Source organism: Chiloscyllium punctatum, chromosome 11 (genome assembly GCF_047496795.1).
Source record: "Chiloscyllium punctatum isolate Juve2018m chromosome 11, sChiPun1.3, whole genome shotgun sequence".
NCBI classification, from domain to species: Eukaryota; Metazoa; Chordata; class Chondrichthyes; order Orectolobiformes; family Hemiscylliidae; genus Chiloscyllium; species Chiloscyllium punctatum.
The window spans coordinates 21,039,967-21,059,078 of record NC_092749.1 but is presented as its reverse complement, the minus strand read 5'-3'; the positions used below and the strand labels follow the sequence as shown (position 1 = coordinate 21,059,078).

At 40.9% G+C, this 19,112-nt stretch overlaps 1 protein-coding gene across 1 annotated transcript in view; it reads left to right on the top strand.

Moving 5' to 3' along the window:
• The window catches only part of kif28 (kinesin family member 28), a 64,755-nt gene extending 46,059 nt beyond the window's left edge, over positions 1–18,696 (top strand). Inside the window, exons 16-23 of the mRNA XM_072580158.1 lie at positions 573–680; positions 1,741–2,015; positions 2,878–3,012; positions 8,170–8,336; positions 10,912–11,012; positions 14,363–14,504; positions 18,046–18,218; positions 18,532–18,696. Of these exons, the coding sequence (XP_072436259.1) occupies positions 573–680; positions 1,741–2,015; positions 2,878–3,012; positions 8,170–8,336; positions 10,912–11,012; positions 14,363–14,504; positions 18,046–18,218; positions 18,532–18,696 (1,266 nt within the window). The remainder of the gene's footprint in view (positions 1–572; positions 681–1,740; positions 2,016–2,877; positions 3,013–8,169; positions 8,337–10,911; positions 11,013–14,362; positions 14,505–18,045; positions 18,219–18,531) is intronic.
• Positions 18,697–19,112: the final 416 nt, after the last annotated feature.

Here is a 19,112-nt window from a genome sequence, read left to right as displayed (position 1 = left end):
CTGTAGGAAGAATGTTGTTAAACTCGAAAGAATATAGAAAAGATTGACAAGGATATTGCCAGAAATGGGGAGGTTGGGGGGGGGGGGGGGGGGGGGGAGGGGGAGGGGGAGTGGTGGTGGGGGTGGGGGGTGGGGTTGAGTTAAAAGAAGAGGCCGGATCAGCTTGGTCTTTTTCCCTGGAGTGTCAGAGGTTAGGGGTGACTTTATGGAGGTTTATAACATCATGTGATATGGTGAATAGCCAAGATCTTTTCCCAAGGTGAGGGCACTCCAAAACTAGAGGGCATAGGTTTAAGGTGAGGGGGGAAAGATTCAAAAGGGACCTGAGGGACAACGTTTTCATGCAGAGGGTGGTACATGTATGGAATGAGCTGCCAGAGGAAGTGGTAGAGGTGGGTACAATTGCAACATTTAAAATACATTTGGACAGGTCCATAAATGGGCCAAATGCAGGCAAATGGGATCAGTTCAGTTTAAAATATGTGGTCAGAGTAGACAAGTTGGACCGCGAGGTCTCTTTCCATGCTGTATATCTCTATGACTTGATAACTATTTTAATTGTTCAATTGCAGGATCTCAGATTTGAATTGGAAGTGAAGAACTTGGCATTAACAGACTCCAGGGGCCATGACCTGGTGAAGGAGGTGATAGTGAAGGTGACAAATAAAACGACTCATCAGGTACGGAGGAATACGTTCATACAAAATGCTTTGACACCCATTATATTGCATCAGAAGAAAATTATTTTTCCTCTTTTACCACTTTTTTAAATGAAATTGCATGATCAGTCTTGGTCATATGGAATGGTGGTGCAGGCTCGAAGGGCCGAATGGACTACTCCTTGACCTATTTCCTATGTTCTATGTTATCCTTTCATAGTACCATTGAGTATGGGATTTGGATATTCTGGTGGTTATGGAAAAGTAATATTGTTTGGGAATAGACAATGCAAACATGTCCTGTACCCTTGAAATGATTAAGGTCTCCTCTCTCCTGTCGATGCAAAAATCTTAAGTGAGAATATATTGAGCAGTTTCTCTTACTTTACACGAAAGTGCCCTATCTTAACTCAAATGTGGGGTAAAATTAAAACTATCTACAGCTGTATAGAGAACCGATATCAGGTGGAGACCTTCACTGAGTTAATTTCATTGGTCTCCTAGTGATGTAACAAGAGAAGAATCATAGAATCCCTACAGTGCAGAAGCAGGCCATTCGGTCCACTGAGTCCACACTGACCCTCCAAACAGCATCCCACCCAGACCCAACCATCTACTGTATCCCTATAACCCTGAATTTCACATGACTAATCTACTTAACCTACACGTCCCTGAACACAATGGGCAATTAAGCATGGTCAATCCACCTAGTCTGTACATCTTTATACTGTGGGACAAAATGCACTCAGACACAGGGAGAACGTGCAAACTCCACATAGTCACCTGAGGGTGGAATCAACCATGGGTCCCTGACGCTGTGAGGCAGCAGTGCCAACCACTGAGCCACCATGCTGCCCAAAGAAGCTCTGACAGAAACCTAGGAACAATGCATCATTGCAAGATAAAGGAGAAAGTTCTTATTCCCAACCAAGTGCAACCTTATACGCACAATAACCGTTAATGCAAAGTTGCTCATATTTGAACTGAACACTCGTGTTACTGTAACTTGTATGAAAGCATTACATTTTATGTCCTTGGGTAGAAAATTAGGTCTGATCCCCATGTATCCCCAATAACACAGGTATGGGTCTGGTCAAAAGCTAAGTTTGTGAACAGAAAGTTCATCATGGAGGACATATATCAGCATTTCATTGATGGAAAGACCATTTCTCTGGATAGAGAGAGTGATCCATTCTGGGACCCTATTGATGTGGTCCATTTAGGAACTGCATATGTCTGGCTTCAATCTCTCAACTATTGTATTCCACTGGAAGAACATGTGGAGTTTCACAATTCACAAGGTGAAGAAGAGGCCGTTTTGCAGATGAATCTGGTGCCATGCACTCCAACTGGACAGTAAGTTTCAGAACAAATGTTTTTAGTTTGTATTTTTTTTCCAAACAACCATTCAAGCCAAGATTTATTACAAAAGACAGAGTAATATTTTGCATATGTCAGAAAGGCTGTAATATGGAGGCTGAAGTGAAATCTCTGGCAGTCAACAATAAAATCAGTCCAGTTCTGTAAATATATACCACAGACAGTAGCAGCACTATTGTACAGCTCCCCCATCCATCTGTGCAGTTAACAGTTCAGAATGGAATCCTACTGCTCCACTCTCTCCCGGTCATCCCATAATTTTCTGTACTTTAAATATTTATCCATTTTCCCTTTGAAATAAAAGCAATGATCTTTGGTGCAACCACTCTCAGTGGAAAAACAGTTCATGCTGCAACATTGTTTCAGAACATGTTGGTTGAGACAAAAATTACTAAAATCCTTGCTCAGGCAAAACGTAGGCATAGTTGCACCACACATCTTATACTGAAGCATAGTTTGATGGTATGTACGTTGTTTACAAGCCAAATGTGAAGTTGTTTGAATTAAAATGTAAACCAATGGTTTCAGATCATCTTTAGAAGTTAGACTCAGTCTTTATGCTGCCAACAGTATAACTACAATCGGACTAGTAAGAAAATGTCTAATTTCCAAGACATCCTAAAATTTTTAATCTTTTAAATCTTACAAAGAATATGATTGTCTCGATAATTTTTCAATATTAAAATTGCACTAGAATTTTGAATATGAACGTTAAACATTTAGTTTTACTTTATTTGCTTATTGCTAGGTGCAGATACCCATCCTGAGAAATGGTATTTATAGTATCACTGCATTTTTACATTTTCAGAATGTTAAATAAGTTTGTATTTTTCTCTAGACCTCTGAGTGAAGATGAGATCCTCATTGACCCCACAGAGATGGTGGGCCAGAGGTTGGATTTTCAAGTTCAGATTAAGCAATGCTTGGGAATCAGATGGTTGAAGCAGAATAGCATGAGAGGAATTCAGATTCAGTAAGAATAAATTTTCATATGGAACTAACATCATGATTGTTTGATCAATGGGTATCGATTACCTTGCAGGACATCCCTGAACCAACCCCAGGAATGGACATGACAGAAACCATTGCCAGCTTGTCCGTTAATTACTGTCTACGTGTCTATCTTCCAAATCCCTCAATCTTTTCTCTGCAAAATAATCTATTCCTTCCTAAATTTAGAGCTGCCATAGGCCTTTATCACTTTCCTGGGAAATCTGATCCACTATTTCATCATCTTTTGCATAAAGACATTAAATCCTAGTTGCATTTCCTCTCCTCTTCTGCAATTGAGTACATGGCATTTGTAGTAAAGTTCTTGATTAGTAATGATGTGTCACAGTTCACATAGGGAGTCCAAGTTGTTGTGATGGTGTACATTATTTTTTAAAATGCATGTTGTGATTTGGAGCTATGATTAGAAATGACAGAAGTTCCAATGTTCTTTCCATTAATCTTGGTGGAACTTTCTTTCTTGGATACAGAACTGGCTCAAAGGTAGAAGACAGAGGGTGGTGGTGGAGGGTTGTTTTTCAGACTGGAGGCCTGTGACCAGTGCAGTACCACAAGGGTTGGTGCTGGTTCCACTACTTTTCATCATTTATATAAATGATTTGGATGTGAGTATAAGAGGGATAGTTAGCAAGTTTGCAGATGACACCAAAATTGGAAGTGTAGTGGACAACGAAGAAGGTTACCTCAGATTATAACGAGATCTTGATCAGATGGGCCAATGGGCTGAGAAGTGGCAGATGGAGTTTAATTTAGATAAATATGAGGTGCTGCATTTCGGGAAAGCAAATCTTAGCAAGACTTATACACTTAATGGTAAGGTCCTAGGGAGTATTGCTGAACAAAGAGACCTTGGAGTGCAGGCTCATTGCTCCTTGAAAATGGAGTCGCAGGTAGATAGCATAGTGAAGAAGGTGTTTGGTATGCTTTCCTTTATTGGTCAGAGTATTGAGTACAGGAGTTGGGAGGTCATGTTGCGGCATTGGTTTGGCCACTATTGGAATATTGTGTGCAATTCTGGTCTCCTTCCTATCGGAAAGATGTTGTGAAACTTGAAAGAGTTTAGCAATGACTTACAAGGATGTTGCTAGGGTTGGAGGATTTGAGCTGTAGGGAGAGGCTGAATAGGCTGGGGCTGTTTTTCCCTGGAGTGTCGGAGGCTGAGGGGTGACCTTACAGTGGTTTATAAAATCATGAGGGGCATGGACAAGGTAAATAGACAAAATCTTTTCCTTGGGGTGGGGGAGTCCAGAACTAGAAGGCATAGGTTTAGGGTGAGAGGGGAAAGATATAAAAGAGACCTAAGGGACAACTTTTTTGCTCAGAGGGTGGTACATGAAAGGAATGAGCTGCCAGAGGAAGTGGTGGAGGCTGATACAATTGCAACATTTAAAAGGCAAAAGAATAGGAAGGGTTTGGAGGGATATGGGCCAGGTGCTGGCAGGTCAGCCTAGATTGGGTTGGGATATCTGATCAGCATGGACAGGTTGGACCAAAGGGTCTGTTTCCATGCTGTACATCTCTATGATTCTCTGATTCTAAGTGGTTAACCAAGAATTGTTCCTGTTGTTATCCATCTGCAATTGATATGTGCTAAGAGAACTTGCAGGTTAATACTCAATCTGTTTCACCCTGTTACAAGCACACATTTCTCAGCTTGGAGTGGGACAAGAGATTGGAACTTCTCGCTCAGAGACAGGAACACTTTCCATTACACCATGTGACCTGCATAGAGTTGCTGACTATGTGAAATCATTATTAAGATTCAGTTTTAATGCTCCTTGCAATGTAAAACAAGGTTTTTTTCCAGAGTTGCTCTTTGTCAATATAACCATTTCCAGTTTTGCTTGCCCCTCCTTGGAACTCAGATGCTGAATCCAACTTTTAACATTCTTCACTGTGCCCTCTCTGATGATGGTAGAAGTGTACAGGGCAATAGTGTGACTAAAACTGTACAAAATACTCCAGATGTGGCTTTTACAAGATGGCTACGAATTGCTGGGACACTATAACCTTCTGCCTCTGAGTCCTAAATTATACAATTCTCAGTCAAGGTTGGAGTCAGGACTTGGATGTCTATTGGTTGTCATTAGATAACCTCCTTCCATTGAGGAACTGTTTGCCGTGAAACCTAGAAGATCTCTTTCTGACAATGAGTCTCACCTGAAACAATATATCGTCTTTTCCTCAACTACTGTGCGCCTATGTTTCAGGCTTCCAGCTTTCGTGGTTTCTGATAGGAATATTCCACATCCAGTCTCCAATCCAAGATGTTTTAGTTGAACTGTCTTAGGTATGCAGCTAGACTTATGCAGCTGGCCTTAGTTCCTACAGCCAAGAAGAAAATAAAATTACTTCCTATTTGCACTTCTGATTGCTCTCCATTGATCTCTCACTCAACTGTCCACATATTAGGGCAATGTGAGACTCCAATAGTCAGATACTAACTGTGAAGACGTAAACGTGAACAATACCAATGGTATAATCCTGAGGTACTCCAAGATTACTAGCCATCAGAGTTAATTCTCCATAGGAACATCAACCCATCTTACTTCATCTCACCCAACCTCCATATTATTCACTATGTGGTTAGTTAGCTTCCCCTTAAAGAATTATATGCTAATTTAAATTGGAGGATTGCTATTTGTTTATTCTATATTTGTGGTGCTGAGGTCACTGGACCAGTAATTCAGAGAGCCAGGCTAATGCTTTAAGTTCAAATCCCACTATAGTAGCTGATGGAATATAATTTCAAATCATAAGAATAAACCCAAAAGCTAATCTCATTAATAATGACCATGAAGCTATCATCAATTGTTGCAAAAACTCATGTTTCATTAGTGCCCTTTAGGGAAGGATTTCTTCTGTCCTTACCAGATCTGGTCCATCTGTGGCTCCACCTCCACACTAATTGGAATGACTCATAACTCCCCACTGAAATGGCCCAGCAAACCATTCCGTTCAAGAGCAATTAGGGATGGCCAACAAATGCTGGCCTTGCCCATTCCCCCTTTAAAGTTGGTGTTTTGAATGTCAACTTGGGTTGAACATTCTATCATTGTGATAAAAAGTACAAGTGTTCACTGAAATGTGCAGAACCTGTCCAAAACAGTTCCGACACTCAAGGCCCCTTCATGACTGGTATAAACTGGAGTCATGAAGGTGGTTGCTTTTCCTTTGTTCTTCTGCGAGATAACAAGTTGCTTTTAAACTTTTCCCGAGACATAGTTAGATGGATATTTTGTAAACAAAGGTCATGGTTTCCCACTGATGAGATATTAAAAGCCACATCCATATGATTGGAAAGATCAGAAGTTGGTCACTCCAGACGTGGACATGCAGCTGAAGCAAGTCTGCATCTCACCAAGTAGTGGGTTTGCTGTCACTATCCTCTTTAGGAAAAAGGATCTACAGGACCTGCTTGGTCTAGTGCAGTAGGGATAAACCACTTTCTGATCTAATTGGAAGATGCTTTTGTATTGAACAGAAAATAGCTTCTCAAATGTCAGCAACTAGCCCCAGGTTACGTTGACATGATAGACATTGTTCCAAAAGCTATTAGGAGGACCTGGATGTCGGGTCTGACTCCTCTGAAATCCTAAGCTAATTTGTTCACAAGTCCATATGACCTCCCAATGGTGGGTAGTACTTATGGCATTCCTCAATATTAACCCTTTAAGATCAATATACAAGCTACCTAAGTTTAGCAACTATTATGTGAGTGTCTGAGTGTTCCCTGAGCCACTGTATTATTGCACCTTGACTGTGCATGTAATGACATTTAATGCACACGGGTTAAAGACTCTGAATCAGAGGCAATGTTGTGACTGCTTCCCTTTTCAAAATGGTCATGTTTGACACTGTCTTTTAGAATTTAAGGTAAATCAGAATGCCTTCAATCTGTGAAGGTGTGTGAATTTGTGTTGCTTTAGGCCCAGGAACAGGTCCATCAAGTTGATTAATGTAGGAACTGGGGACAGAAGTAAAACCAACCTGTTCAAAGTCAGGTGTGAGCTTTTAAACACTTGGACACAAAGAAAAGGCAGCTTTTCTGACAGACTCACAGACTCTCCAACTTGGATTTTTTGCTATGACCAGAGCCTTTCTGTCATTGAGAAAAGAAGCAAGAGTCTTGTTCCTGAATATGACACTTACCTATTGGGGCAAGTCACATTTCATGCATTTGTGTTTCACAGAAATAGCTGCCCATATAAATCAGCAGCTGCCACTCCTCAAGTCTGACTTTGATGACCTGGGCATGTGAAATATGATGTGCACAGATTACACCTGGTAAGAGTATGTCTAAACTTTGTGGAGTCCTTTGGAAAGGCTGAAAGATTGACTTCAAAGGGAAAAGGTACCGTTATTGGATTTGGTTCTGGGACACCTTTGGTTAAGATCAGGTACACCTTTGGACTGACAAGCTGCCCTTTGGAAGAGGTGAAGTGTACTTTAGAATTCTGAAAGGTAGACATGAATGTACTTAAATAATATATATAAACTCATTGAAATTGTCAAAGCATCAAAAAGAACTGTTAAAGAAAAGCTCTCCACCTATCACGACATTTAATCTCCTGTCCTTTAAATACTTTTTAAAAAAATTGTGCCTGGAGTGTTTTAAAAAATGTTCTGCTTCCATCACGAGGATTTCGAAAACTGATTATGATCCTTCCCAAATATGTGACTCTTATTGCAATACGATTCCACAGGTGCCTGTGAAGCACAAATACCAACATGAAACTGATGGGCTGAATGGTCTGTTATCTGTATTGTAAATTCACCACTATTCTATGTAGTGGTTGGAAGTCTTATGAAGAGAGGTCACTGTGATAAGTGCACACAGTAGAATAATTGTAATTAAATCCTGCACTAAATGAACTTAATGGCAATTGTGTACTTTCTCTCTGTGTGTCATGGACACCAAAGAATCTAGAATCTAGAGCACTGAGTCTAGAAGTCTAAAGTATGCAGCTGGTAATTGCTGAAAATTTATATCTTGCGTACAATTATTGACTTATACTGTAGTATCAGTTTGTGCACAATTAATATACCAGTGTATGTGAAAAATATACCTCACAAACCAGGGCCCTGAGAAAGATTAACTGTGTGCTAATCTCTTCAGGTATCATGTACTTAACCATCCATGCCCCTTCTGCACCAAACCCATCTGGAACACTGTTAATGCAAGAATTGATCAAGTAATGCAATTCACTGTCAAAAGTGTGTCAGAGGAACTACTGAACTATCTACAAAATCATGCTCTGGTCCTGGATCTGTGGGGTCTCCAAGGTAATAAAAGACCTTTGTGGCTCAAAGATTGGTGTGGGGGACATGGATTTGAACTCATTGGCATCATTACTGTTTTTAGGAATCATGCTCAGCGCAGAATCTTTGCAAATTGTATAACCAGCACTATGGGTAGGACTTTATATTAAATAGATGGATGGGGAATAGGCTTGGAAAATTATGGAAAATGTTAAGGGGGGGGGGGGGGCTCAACAGAAGTTAAAAATTCCAGAACAAGGAATAGGACATAAAGTATGGAAGGGGTCTAAAATTCAGCTTCAGGCACTGCAGATGAGGGGGCAGTCAACGCAGGACTGAGAGTCTTGTACTTTAAATCATGCATTAAATAAAGCACAGATTGAAATTGGAAGTACAATGTGGATATAATAAAGACGTGGCTGCAAGGGGTTCAGGCATGGGAACTAAATCACGTCTAATTGAAAGGAGAGGCAGATGGGCAGAACAACCCAGATGTCCTCCTTCTTCAAAGACCGCAATTTCCCCTCAGACATGGTTGACGATGCTCTCCACCGCATCTCCTCCACTTCCCGCACCTCCGCCCTTGAACCCCACCCCTCCAAACGTTCCCAGGACAGAACCCCACTGGTCCTCACCTACCATCCCACCAACCTCCAGATACATTGTATCATCCTTCGTCATTTCGACCACCTCCAAACAGACCCCACCACCAAGGATATATTTCCCTCCCCTCCCCTATCAGCGTTCCGGAAAGACCACTCCCTCCACGACTCCCTCGTCAGGTCCACATCCCCCCCCACCAATCCAACCTCCACTCCTGGCACCTTCGCCTGCAACCGCAAGAAATGCAAAACTTGCGCCCACACCTCCCTCCTCACTTCCCTCCAAGGCCCCAAGGGATCCTTCCATATCCGTCAGAAATTCACCTTCACCTCCACACACATCACTTACTGTATCCGCTGCACCCAATGTGGCCTCCTCTACATTGGGGAGACAGGCTGCCTACTTGCGGAACGTTTCAGAGAACACCTCTGGGACACCCGGACCAACCAACCCATCCCCCTGTGGCTGAACATTTTAATTCCCCCTCCCACTCTGCCAACAACATGCAGGTCCTTGGCCTCCTCCATTGCCAGACCATGGCAACACGATGCCTGGAGGAAGAGCGCCTCATCTTCCTCCTAGGAACCCTCCAACCACAAGGGATGAATACAGATTTCTCCAGCTTCCTCATTTCCCCTCCCCCCACCTTATCTCAGTCCCAACCCTCGGACTCAGCACCGCCTTCTTGACCTGCAATCTTCTTCCCGACCTCTCTAACTCCACCCCCTCTCCGGCCTATCACCCTCACCTTAACCTCCTTCCACCTGTCACATTCCCAACACCCCTCCCCCAAGTCCCTCCTTCCTACCTTTTATCTTAGCCTGCTAGGCACACCCTCCTCATTCCTGAAGAAGGGCTTATGCCTGAAACGTCGATTCTTCTGCTTCTCGGATGCTGCCTGACCTGCTGCACTTTTCCAGCAACTCACTTTTCAGCTCTGATCTCCAGCATCTGCAGTCCTCACTTTCCCCTAGAAGGGTAAGGTTGCCGTGTTTATAAGAAATAAAATTAAATCAATTGTAAGAGCTGATAGAGAGTCAGAAAGTGTAGAATGTGTCTGGCTAAAGTTGAGGAACTGTAAAAGATAAAAGGCCCTTGATGGTGGTTATATACAGGCCTCCTAGTAGTCATCAGGATGTCGGAAGAAAAAAAAAATCAGGATATAGAAAAGGTATGTAAGAAGGCATGGTGGACCAGGAAAATCAGGTTGATCAAATTACAGTATGGATGGACTGTGTTTCAATTCCACATCATGGGAAAGAACAATATAAAGTCAGAAAATTCTCTCCACTTAAAATAGTGATATTATGTCAGGAGCAATGAATTGAATAAGCATTCAATGAGTTACTGTAGGCTCTACACTCTAAACTCTGGGCTCCAGGCTCTATGCTCTAGCTATTGAAGGTGTTCTTGTGGGAATTGATTGCAAGGAATGGTAGCCTTGATGAAGTATTACAGTATTTGGTATTACAGTATACAATACAGAACATGGCTAATTAATTGTATACCAATTGTAGTTAATTTTCTGTAAGTTGAAGGTGTGAATTTGGATTTTAATTGAGCACTTCAAAAAAACATTTACTAAACCTGTATGTAGTAGAGTTTGGAGGCATGTGTTTATAATATTTCACTCTGTATTTAAGTATAAAACTAAGTTAAGATCTAAAAATATAAATGTAAAAGTTAAAATAAAGTTTAATGATTTAGAAACACCAGCCAAGTTTGTTAGATAGCCTTTGGGCAGGCTGAGAAAGGAGATCTACATGTCTTAAGGTGTTTTAAGTTTTTACAATGTTATTCCAAAACTCACAGTTGAACAACACTGGTAACAGCATTCTCCTTGCTCAGCCCTGAGAGAGAATCTGACAACAATAGTTTTTTTTCATTTATTGTAATACTGTTACTGCCCTATGTGATCAGCATGTTGGTCAATGCCAAATAAAAGTAACAGGATTGTATTTTGTATTACGTTTTATTGTTTTTACATGTTGTGAAGAGGATTGCACAGAAATCAGTTCCCCTTCAGATGATATTGAACTCACTGATGAAGGCAGCATAATTATTGACTGTGTGAGACCACAACTGCCCAGTAGTGTGGTAAGTATACTTCACTTGCGCTCACATTTTTTTTCCAAAAGTATATCCCAATAGAATTAATTTTAAAAGCATGTTGGTGTTCTGGCATAGCTGCACAGGGAATGGCTATATTACATGTGAAAAGAAGTTTGTGATTGGCCTTATAAATACTGTTCCATCTCGAACAAGAAAAATCACTGGAAATCATCCCCACTACTCTGCAAACCATACCAAAAGTGTAAATCTTTTATTTAATCACTAAAATGGGCAAATTGTTTCTCTTTATTACTACTGTCCAGAGTAAAAGAGTGTTTCACTAGATTTCTTCAATAATTATTTTATTATAAACAGTACTTAATCTTTAAACAAATGGAAAACTAGTTAACAACTTAGCTATAATCAGGAATTAAACTATATGCTCTGAGCCCCAAACAGACACATATAGAACAAGCCAGACAATACAGCTCTGCAGAGCATATATTTTTTTTAAGGCAAATAAATTTGTGGGCCAAGAATCTGAATTCAAAGGATGAATTCAAAGCCTTCTCATGATTTCCCATGTTTCCTTCGACAGGATCAAAATGCTGATTGCTATAGAATGATGGAAAATTTTCAAACTGGTCTTTTCAGATCAGATGGAAAATTAGTTTGGCTTAGGTTTTTGAATGGAATTAACTTCATAGAATCTCCTACAGTGTGGATGCAGGTCACTCAGTCTATTGAGTCACACCAACCCTCCAACGAGCACCCCAACCCCTTACTTTATTCCTGTAACCCTGCATTTTTCATGACTAATCCATCTGACCAGCACACTATGGGCAATTTAGCATGGCCAATCCACCTGAACCACACATTGTTAGATTGTGGGAGGAAACCAGAGCACTGGAGGCAATCTATGCAGACACAGAGAGAATATGCAACACAGTCATCTGAGGGTGGAATCGAACCCAGGTCCCTTATACTTGGGGCAACAGTGCTAACCACTGAGCCACCATGCAGCTTCAGAATTTATGAGGTAGTCTGGGATACTAATTTCTTTTGGACGTTTCCCAAGTTCTCAGAAATACTTTAGCCTGGAGAGAGATCTTGTTAGCTTGTCATGTTGTGAGGTGAGAAGACAGAGAGATCTTTTAAGCTGTAGCTTCTTGTGGTCTTTTGTTCCTAGGGAGAAAAAGAACCACTCTACAAGGGTGTTGCTAGACAAACATCAGTGCATAGGCTACACTACTTCTAAACCAACTATTAAATCCAAAATGAAAACTGAAATTGCTCAAAAAATGCAGCGGGTCTAGCAGCATCTGTGGAGAGAAAGCAGAGTTAACATTTCAGGTCCAGTGATCCTTCTTCAGAACAGGGTTGATTTCCAGCATCCCCAGTTCTTTAGTTGTTAATTAAATCCATAAACCTTATCTCTTAACTCTCTAACAAGTTTTGCTCAACTCCTTTCCAGTTACTTGTTTTCCAGTAAACAGCAGGTGGCTTACAGCATTCATTGAGCTGTTCATTTGATTTCCAAGAAACCACATATAGTCCAAATAATTTAAAATCCTCCAGGTAGTTCTTAATTAAGAATATGTATTCCCAATACTACTGTCTCCTTGTGTTAGGACAAGAGAGGTTCAAGTAGCAGAAACTGTCATCTGCTGTTACAAACCTTTTTGGGTGGGTTGTAATTTTGTATTATGTAAACTGAGCCTATACATTTGCATTTACTGCAATTTCCCAATGATACAATTAACAATTGGTCTGGTAAATAGCATAGACCAAAGCATAAAATTATATGCAGACATTAATTGATTAAATAATCAGAATGATTAATGGAACGTTGTCGTTTATAACACAAAGACTAGACTATGAAAGGAAGTTTTACTACAGCCATACAAAGCTTTGGTTGGACCAATTGTGGTAGTTTGTGTACTGTTTTGTGCAGGGCATCTTTGAAAGGGTATATTAATTAATCTTGGAATAAGTGCAGCACAAAGTCACCAGAATGTGATCAGATCTCCAAGCATTAGATTATGAAGAGTGATGACATACATTAGGTTTGTATTTCCTGGAACATATAGAAAGTTAAGGGTGATATGCTTGACGGTTTTGAACATAGCAAATTTTGAGAAGATTTGTAGCTCAGGTTGAGGTTCTGGGTGTGGGTTTGCTTGCTGACCTCAAAGGTTCATTTCCCGATGTTTCGTCACCCTACTAGGTAACATCTTTAGTGGGCTTCTAGAGGAAGCACTGCTGATAATTCTTGCTTTCAATTATACGTTTGGGTTTCTTTGGGTTGGTGATGTCATTTCCTGTGGTGATGTCAGGATAAGCCAAACAAAGACACACACGAGAATTCCTAGAAGCATGTCTTTCCAGCCGGAACTCTTATCAACAAACACATCGAGTTAGACTCCATCTATCACCCCTGAGAAAAAAAACATGAAATGGCATCACCACAGGAAATTACATCACCAACCCAAAGAAATCCAAACTTATAAATAGAAAGCAGGAATTATCAGTAGTGCTTTGCCTGGAGGCCCACTGAAAATGTTACCTAGTAGGGTGACAAAACATCTGGAAATGAACCTTCCAGCTAAGCGAGCAAACCTATATCCAGGTTTTGAACATGTTGAAAGGAATTGATAAAGTAAATAGAAATACACTATTATCACTTGTGGGGAGACTCTAGAACAAAGGGACATTACCTTAAAATTGGAATTCCCACAATGTGTGATAGAAGTGTGGAACACAATGGCCATAAAAAACAGCAGGTGATAAGTAGAAGGTTCTATCTTGGAAGCAAAGCAGCTACAATTTTAGTTCTGACAGTGCTTCTAAATGCTAGAAAAACCATTATGGTTTCCAGAACTTTGAAAACGTAAAACCTAACAACACTGATATATATCGATTTAATCAAATTCTTGACAAACATCCATAGAGTCATAAAGCACAGAAACAGATCCTTTGGTCCAACCAGTCCATGCTAATCATAATCTAAAACTAAACTAGTCCCACCTGCCTGCTCCTGGCCCATATCCCTTCAAACCTTTCCCATTCATGTACTTATCCAAATATCTTTTAAATGCTATAATCAGACCCATATCCATCACTTCCTCTGGAGGTTCATTCCACACGTGAACCACCCTCTGTGTAAAAAACATTTCCCCTCATGTTTTTTAAATCTCTTTCCTCTCATCACATTTTCTCTGAATTTTACTTTTGACAAGCTGCACATTTTATTAAAATTGTGGAAGTAATTGACTGACCAGATTCTGTTTGTTGCACACATATTTCACAGGGAACTTAATAAAGGTTGGTAAACTAATAAAAATTGAATACATTCCATTCATAATTTCACAATTACATTTTCTGTCCAATTGCAGGAAATAGACGATGACCAGCTCTCAGAGCTTTACATCAAGTTATCGAAGTTGGAGCAAGAGATTGAACTTCTGAGAGATGTCAACAGAACCTTAAGAAAAGACAACGTCTCCATTAAGAGCACTTTAAGGAAAATGAGTGATGGTATGTGGAACCAGCAGAGTGTGCTGTGATGCCAAATGCAAATTTGCTCAGGCTGCACAGCTAACACTGTCTCACTAAGACCTAATTTTGCAGCTTCTTTCTCTTACACATATGGAAATACATGAACAGTAAACTATTTGAACCTGTTTATCCATTTTACTAAGTAATGGCTGTCATGCACTCCATCTCCATTTACCTGTTTTTATTCCATATCACTCAATTCTCTTGCCTAACAAAACTCTTATCACTCTCAGTCTTAAAAATTTCTATTGACTCCGTATTCACCACCATGCTAGAGGAGCATGTTCCAGGTTTCCACCACTGCTCAATATATGAGCAAATTGGCCTGGTTTCACTGCTAAATAACTTGGCTCTAATTTCATGGGACTATGCCATCCTATTCTGTAATTAAAAACAGAAATTAGTGTAAAAAAAACTCAGCAGCTCTGGCAGCATCTGCAGAGAGAAATCAGAGTTAATGTTTCAGGTCCAGTTCAGAAACCACCTTATTTTGTATTCCTCCACCAGAGGGAGTAGTTTCTTTATATTTACAGTACTTGGATTAATCGTTTTATGCTTGTGAGTTAGATCAGCCTTGATACTTCCAAATTCACAGAAATATAAACCATGTTGGCACTTTGGCTTCATAATTGAACCCTTTAAACCCTGGAATAATTCTGGGTAATCTGCACTGTACCTTTCTCAGACAGAATCTCAGAATTGTTACAGCATGTTCCTGATAAAGAGCTTATGCCTGAAACATTGACTCTCCTGGTCGTCAGATGCTTTTCCAGTGCCACACTTTTCAACTCTGACTCTCTAGCATTTGCAGTCCTTACTTTCTCATAGCTCAGAAAGAGGCCATTCAGCCCATTGGTTTTGTACTAGTTATATTCCCTAGCTTCAATTTCCTTCCCTTTCCTCATATCCCTATGTACTATTTCTATTTAAATAATCATCCAGTGCCTGCTTGATTGCCTCAATTGAACATGCCTCCACCATATTTGGACATTTATTTCTTAAGGGACAGTTCCCAATTTGAGTGATGCCTATACATGGTCAAACGTCCTGTACAATAGAAGCATCAGATCCTCAGTTCCTGATTCCAATCGAAGAACCAGAGGCCTAGCACTTTTCCAGTAATCAGAGAAAAATTGTCATAACCATCAGGATGCCCTACACATAGTCAATGAACTGTAGAATAATATAGCTGTTGGTATTAATCTAGCTCATGTCGATCCCTTTTAATTATTCAAGTTAAATCAAAATGCAGAGAAGCTTTGGTTTAAAAACTGAAACCAGAAAGCACAAACAGAATTTTTTTTCTGTTTAACTAGATTAAAGCTCTTGTTTAAATAAATTAAAGGGCACTTTTTAATTACAAGTTATCATTGAAGTTTTGTTTAGGATTTTGAGATGCCAAGAAATTGCAGGTATCAAGATTAAAACAAATGCCAATTAGAATAATTGCAAGAAGAAAGTAGCAGTTAAGTCTTTGTGGTATGCAACTGGGGCCATTGCTTGAATTCCTTGCTGTTGAAATAAAGAGTTTATACTTGAAGTCAGATTCAGTGGCTGAAAATGATCAATGTGGTGGCAATGGAGTAACAGCTCTGCGTTTGAGTTTCTGGTCTGTGGCTCATCCACTGCTTTCTTTTTTTATTTTTTCTTTTAACTTTTTCTCTTTGTCTTTTTGTTTTCTTTAAAAAAGCCTTTCTCGGTATCTTTGGCAGGGCAAGAGTGGGCACGGCCCCAGCCTGCTGAGCATGTGTGATGGCGGCAAAGGAGACAGCTCCTGAAGGCATTGGCAGCAGCGAGAGTCATGGGGCAGGAGAGCAAGCCCAACGCAGGCCTGGGGACGTAGATATGAGATCAGCATTGGGCGGGGGCAAGAGTGAGCCCAGTGTGGTGGGGGGGGGGGAGGAATGAGCCCGGTATGGAAGGCGGGGGGGGGGGGGGCGGGGGGGGAAGAGTGAAACCAGTGTAGGACGAGAGTGATGGGGGTGGGGGGGTGAAAAGTCAACCCAATGCAGGGGTAGGGAAGGAGGGAAGGGGAGAAAGTAAGCCCAGTGCAGGGGTTGGGGAGGGGGGGAGGTGGTGCAGGGGAAAGAGATGATTTCAATGTGGGTGCAAGTGTGGGGATGGGCTGGGGAGGGAGAAGAGAATTAGTCGAGTGTGGAGGAAAGTGCAAGCCCTGAGGCGACATCAACGAGGTAGGCGTAGCAACAAAAGGTGCAATGTGTGAGAACCAGTGACTTTGACGTGAGTTGGGGCTGGTGAGGCAGTGGTAGCTCTGAGCTGGCTCAGAATTCAAACATAGATGGACAGCTCTTTAATCTATATGTTTTCATTTTCTCTTACTCTTAAACCATCAAAATAGCACCTGATTATGGCAACAAATGAAAGTTTTTCAGTGTATTTTATTGTATTTCACTATAAAATGATTTCTGTACTTGAATAGTTGTTATGATTTGGAGATGCTGGTGTTGGACTGGGGTGTACCAAGTTAAAAATCACACAACACCAGGTTATAGTCCCACAGGTTTATTTGGAAGTCCTAGCTTTATGAGCGCTGCTCCTTCATCAGGTGGTTGTGGAGTATAAGATCATCAGACACAGAAGCAAAAGTTTACAGTGTGATGTAACTGAAATTATATATTGAAAAAGACCTGGATTGTTTGTTAAGTCTCTCATCTTTACAATGGGCATGTTGGTTTCAGTTCTTCCATATGTAAATTTCAGAACTTTCTTAAAAGTTACATTCTCAAGTGAACTTTAACAACAGGTGCCATGTTGGTCCACATAATGCATTGAAGGTGTGACGTACCCTGTGTGAGGCTGTCAGTGCCCCAATGTTTAGACTGATTCTAATTTTAAAAAGGGATTTACAGAATCTTACATGGATTCATGCAGTTTTTGAGCAAGGTAAAATGTTTTTCTGCAAGTACAACTTCACCCCATAAACTTATATGTGCATGTGTTTGTTTCTAAGGGGGGGTGGGGGGAGCGGTGGTGGGGGCGTAATGATTGCCTGTGAGAAAGTGTGTACATGTGTGTGAGTGTAAAGGGGTGTAAGTCTGTGAGAGGGTGCGGTAATGTATGTGTGAGCATGTGAGAGAAAGCTTGTGTATGAGAGAGGGTCTGCATGAGCATATGGGTCTGTAGGAGTGTATGTATGTAGTGCAGTGGGGTCACCTGTAGTGTGACACCAACCCAAGGTCCCGATTGAGGCCATCCCAAACTTGGCTATCAGCTTCTGCTCAGCCACTTTGCGTTGTTGTCTGTCCTGAAGTCCGCCTTGGAGGGTGGTCACCTGAGGGTCCGAGGTCGAATGTCCCAGATCGCTAACGTGTTCTCTGACTGGAAGGTACACTCCTGTCTGTTGATTGTGCGGTGTCCATTCAACCGTTGCCGTAGCCTGTGCTTGGTCTCACCAATGCACCATGCCTCAGGCATCCTTGCCTGCAGCATATGAGATAGACAACATTGATCAAGTCACATGAGTAATTTTAATGTTTGGTCTCATCTTACTTTTCCCTAGCCTCAAGGCCCGATGAGAAGTCTTTCCACCGAAAGAATGCAGAAGCCTTTGGCAGTAAGGGTACACCCAAGGCCAGTTATGAAGTTGACTTTGCCAAGGCTCTGAAAACATTTTACCAAAGCATGAACAGGGTACGGAACCAACTGCTAGGATTGAGGCGCCATCGACCACCGGTATGTTTGATGCAAAATTGTAAAATCTGCATGAAACTGATGCGAAGACTAATTGATAAACCTTTGAAGAGTCACGGGATTTGAAATGTTAACTCTGCTTTCTTCTAGTGTATGAGTGCAAGAGATACTGATTTGCCATTTTCCTTCTGTTCAGTCACAGTATAAGTGTTTGCGGCTGCAGCTCCCATTATTGCAGAGTCCCATAAGTGGATACACCTCCCACTGGACAGTTTCTCAATCATATCAGACATTATGTATAAATTTCCATACCTGCAACAATTTGAATTCATAGATGTTAATCTCTACATTGCAGGGTGATGATGTTGAAACACTGCGATTGTACCTGGACAACCAAACTCGGATAATAAGGGATTTTGGTGACTCTCTGGAATTGTGCATGAACACTCTGAAGAATGATGTCAGTCTCATTGTTAAAAAAAAGAAGGGGCACAACCTGTGGGGTACTGTGGCAAAGTGAAGCCAGTTTTTTTAAAAAACAATAAACAGTTGATCCTCTCCAGCGGAAATAAATTCTCTTTCCAAAACAAAGTTGTTTGTCTTTTACAGGCTCAGAAACGTCCAGCAACTTGTTTAATAAAAACTGTGAACTTGCTTCATTTTTCTATCTAGTCTCTAGAACTTCCTACTTCTTCTGAGGTCTCTACCTTCCTCTCATTGTGGTTTCTCTTGCCTCTGATCCATCGTTGACAACAGCACTTTCAACCAAATCAACCCCAAGCTCAGTCATTCTCTTCCTAAACTTCTCCCATTCTTCTGAAGGTACTTCATAATATAAAAAAAACCCGATATTTAGACCAACGTTTGGTCTAATTCCACCTTCATTGGCTCAAAGGTGCCAACTTTTATCTGATAGTACTATTGTGAAGCACCTTG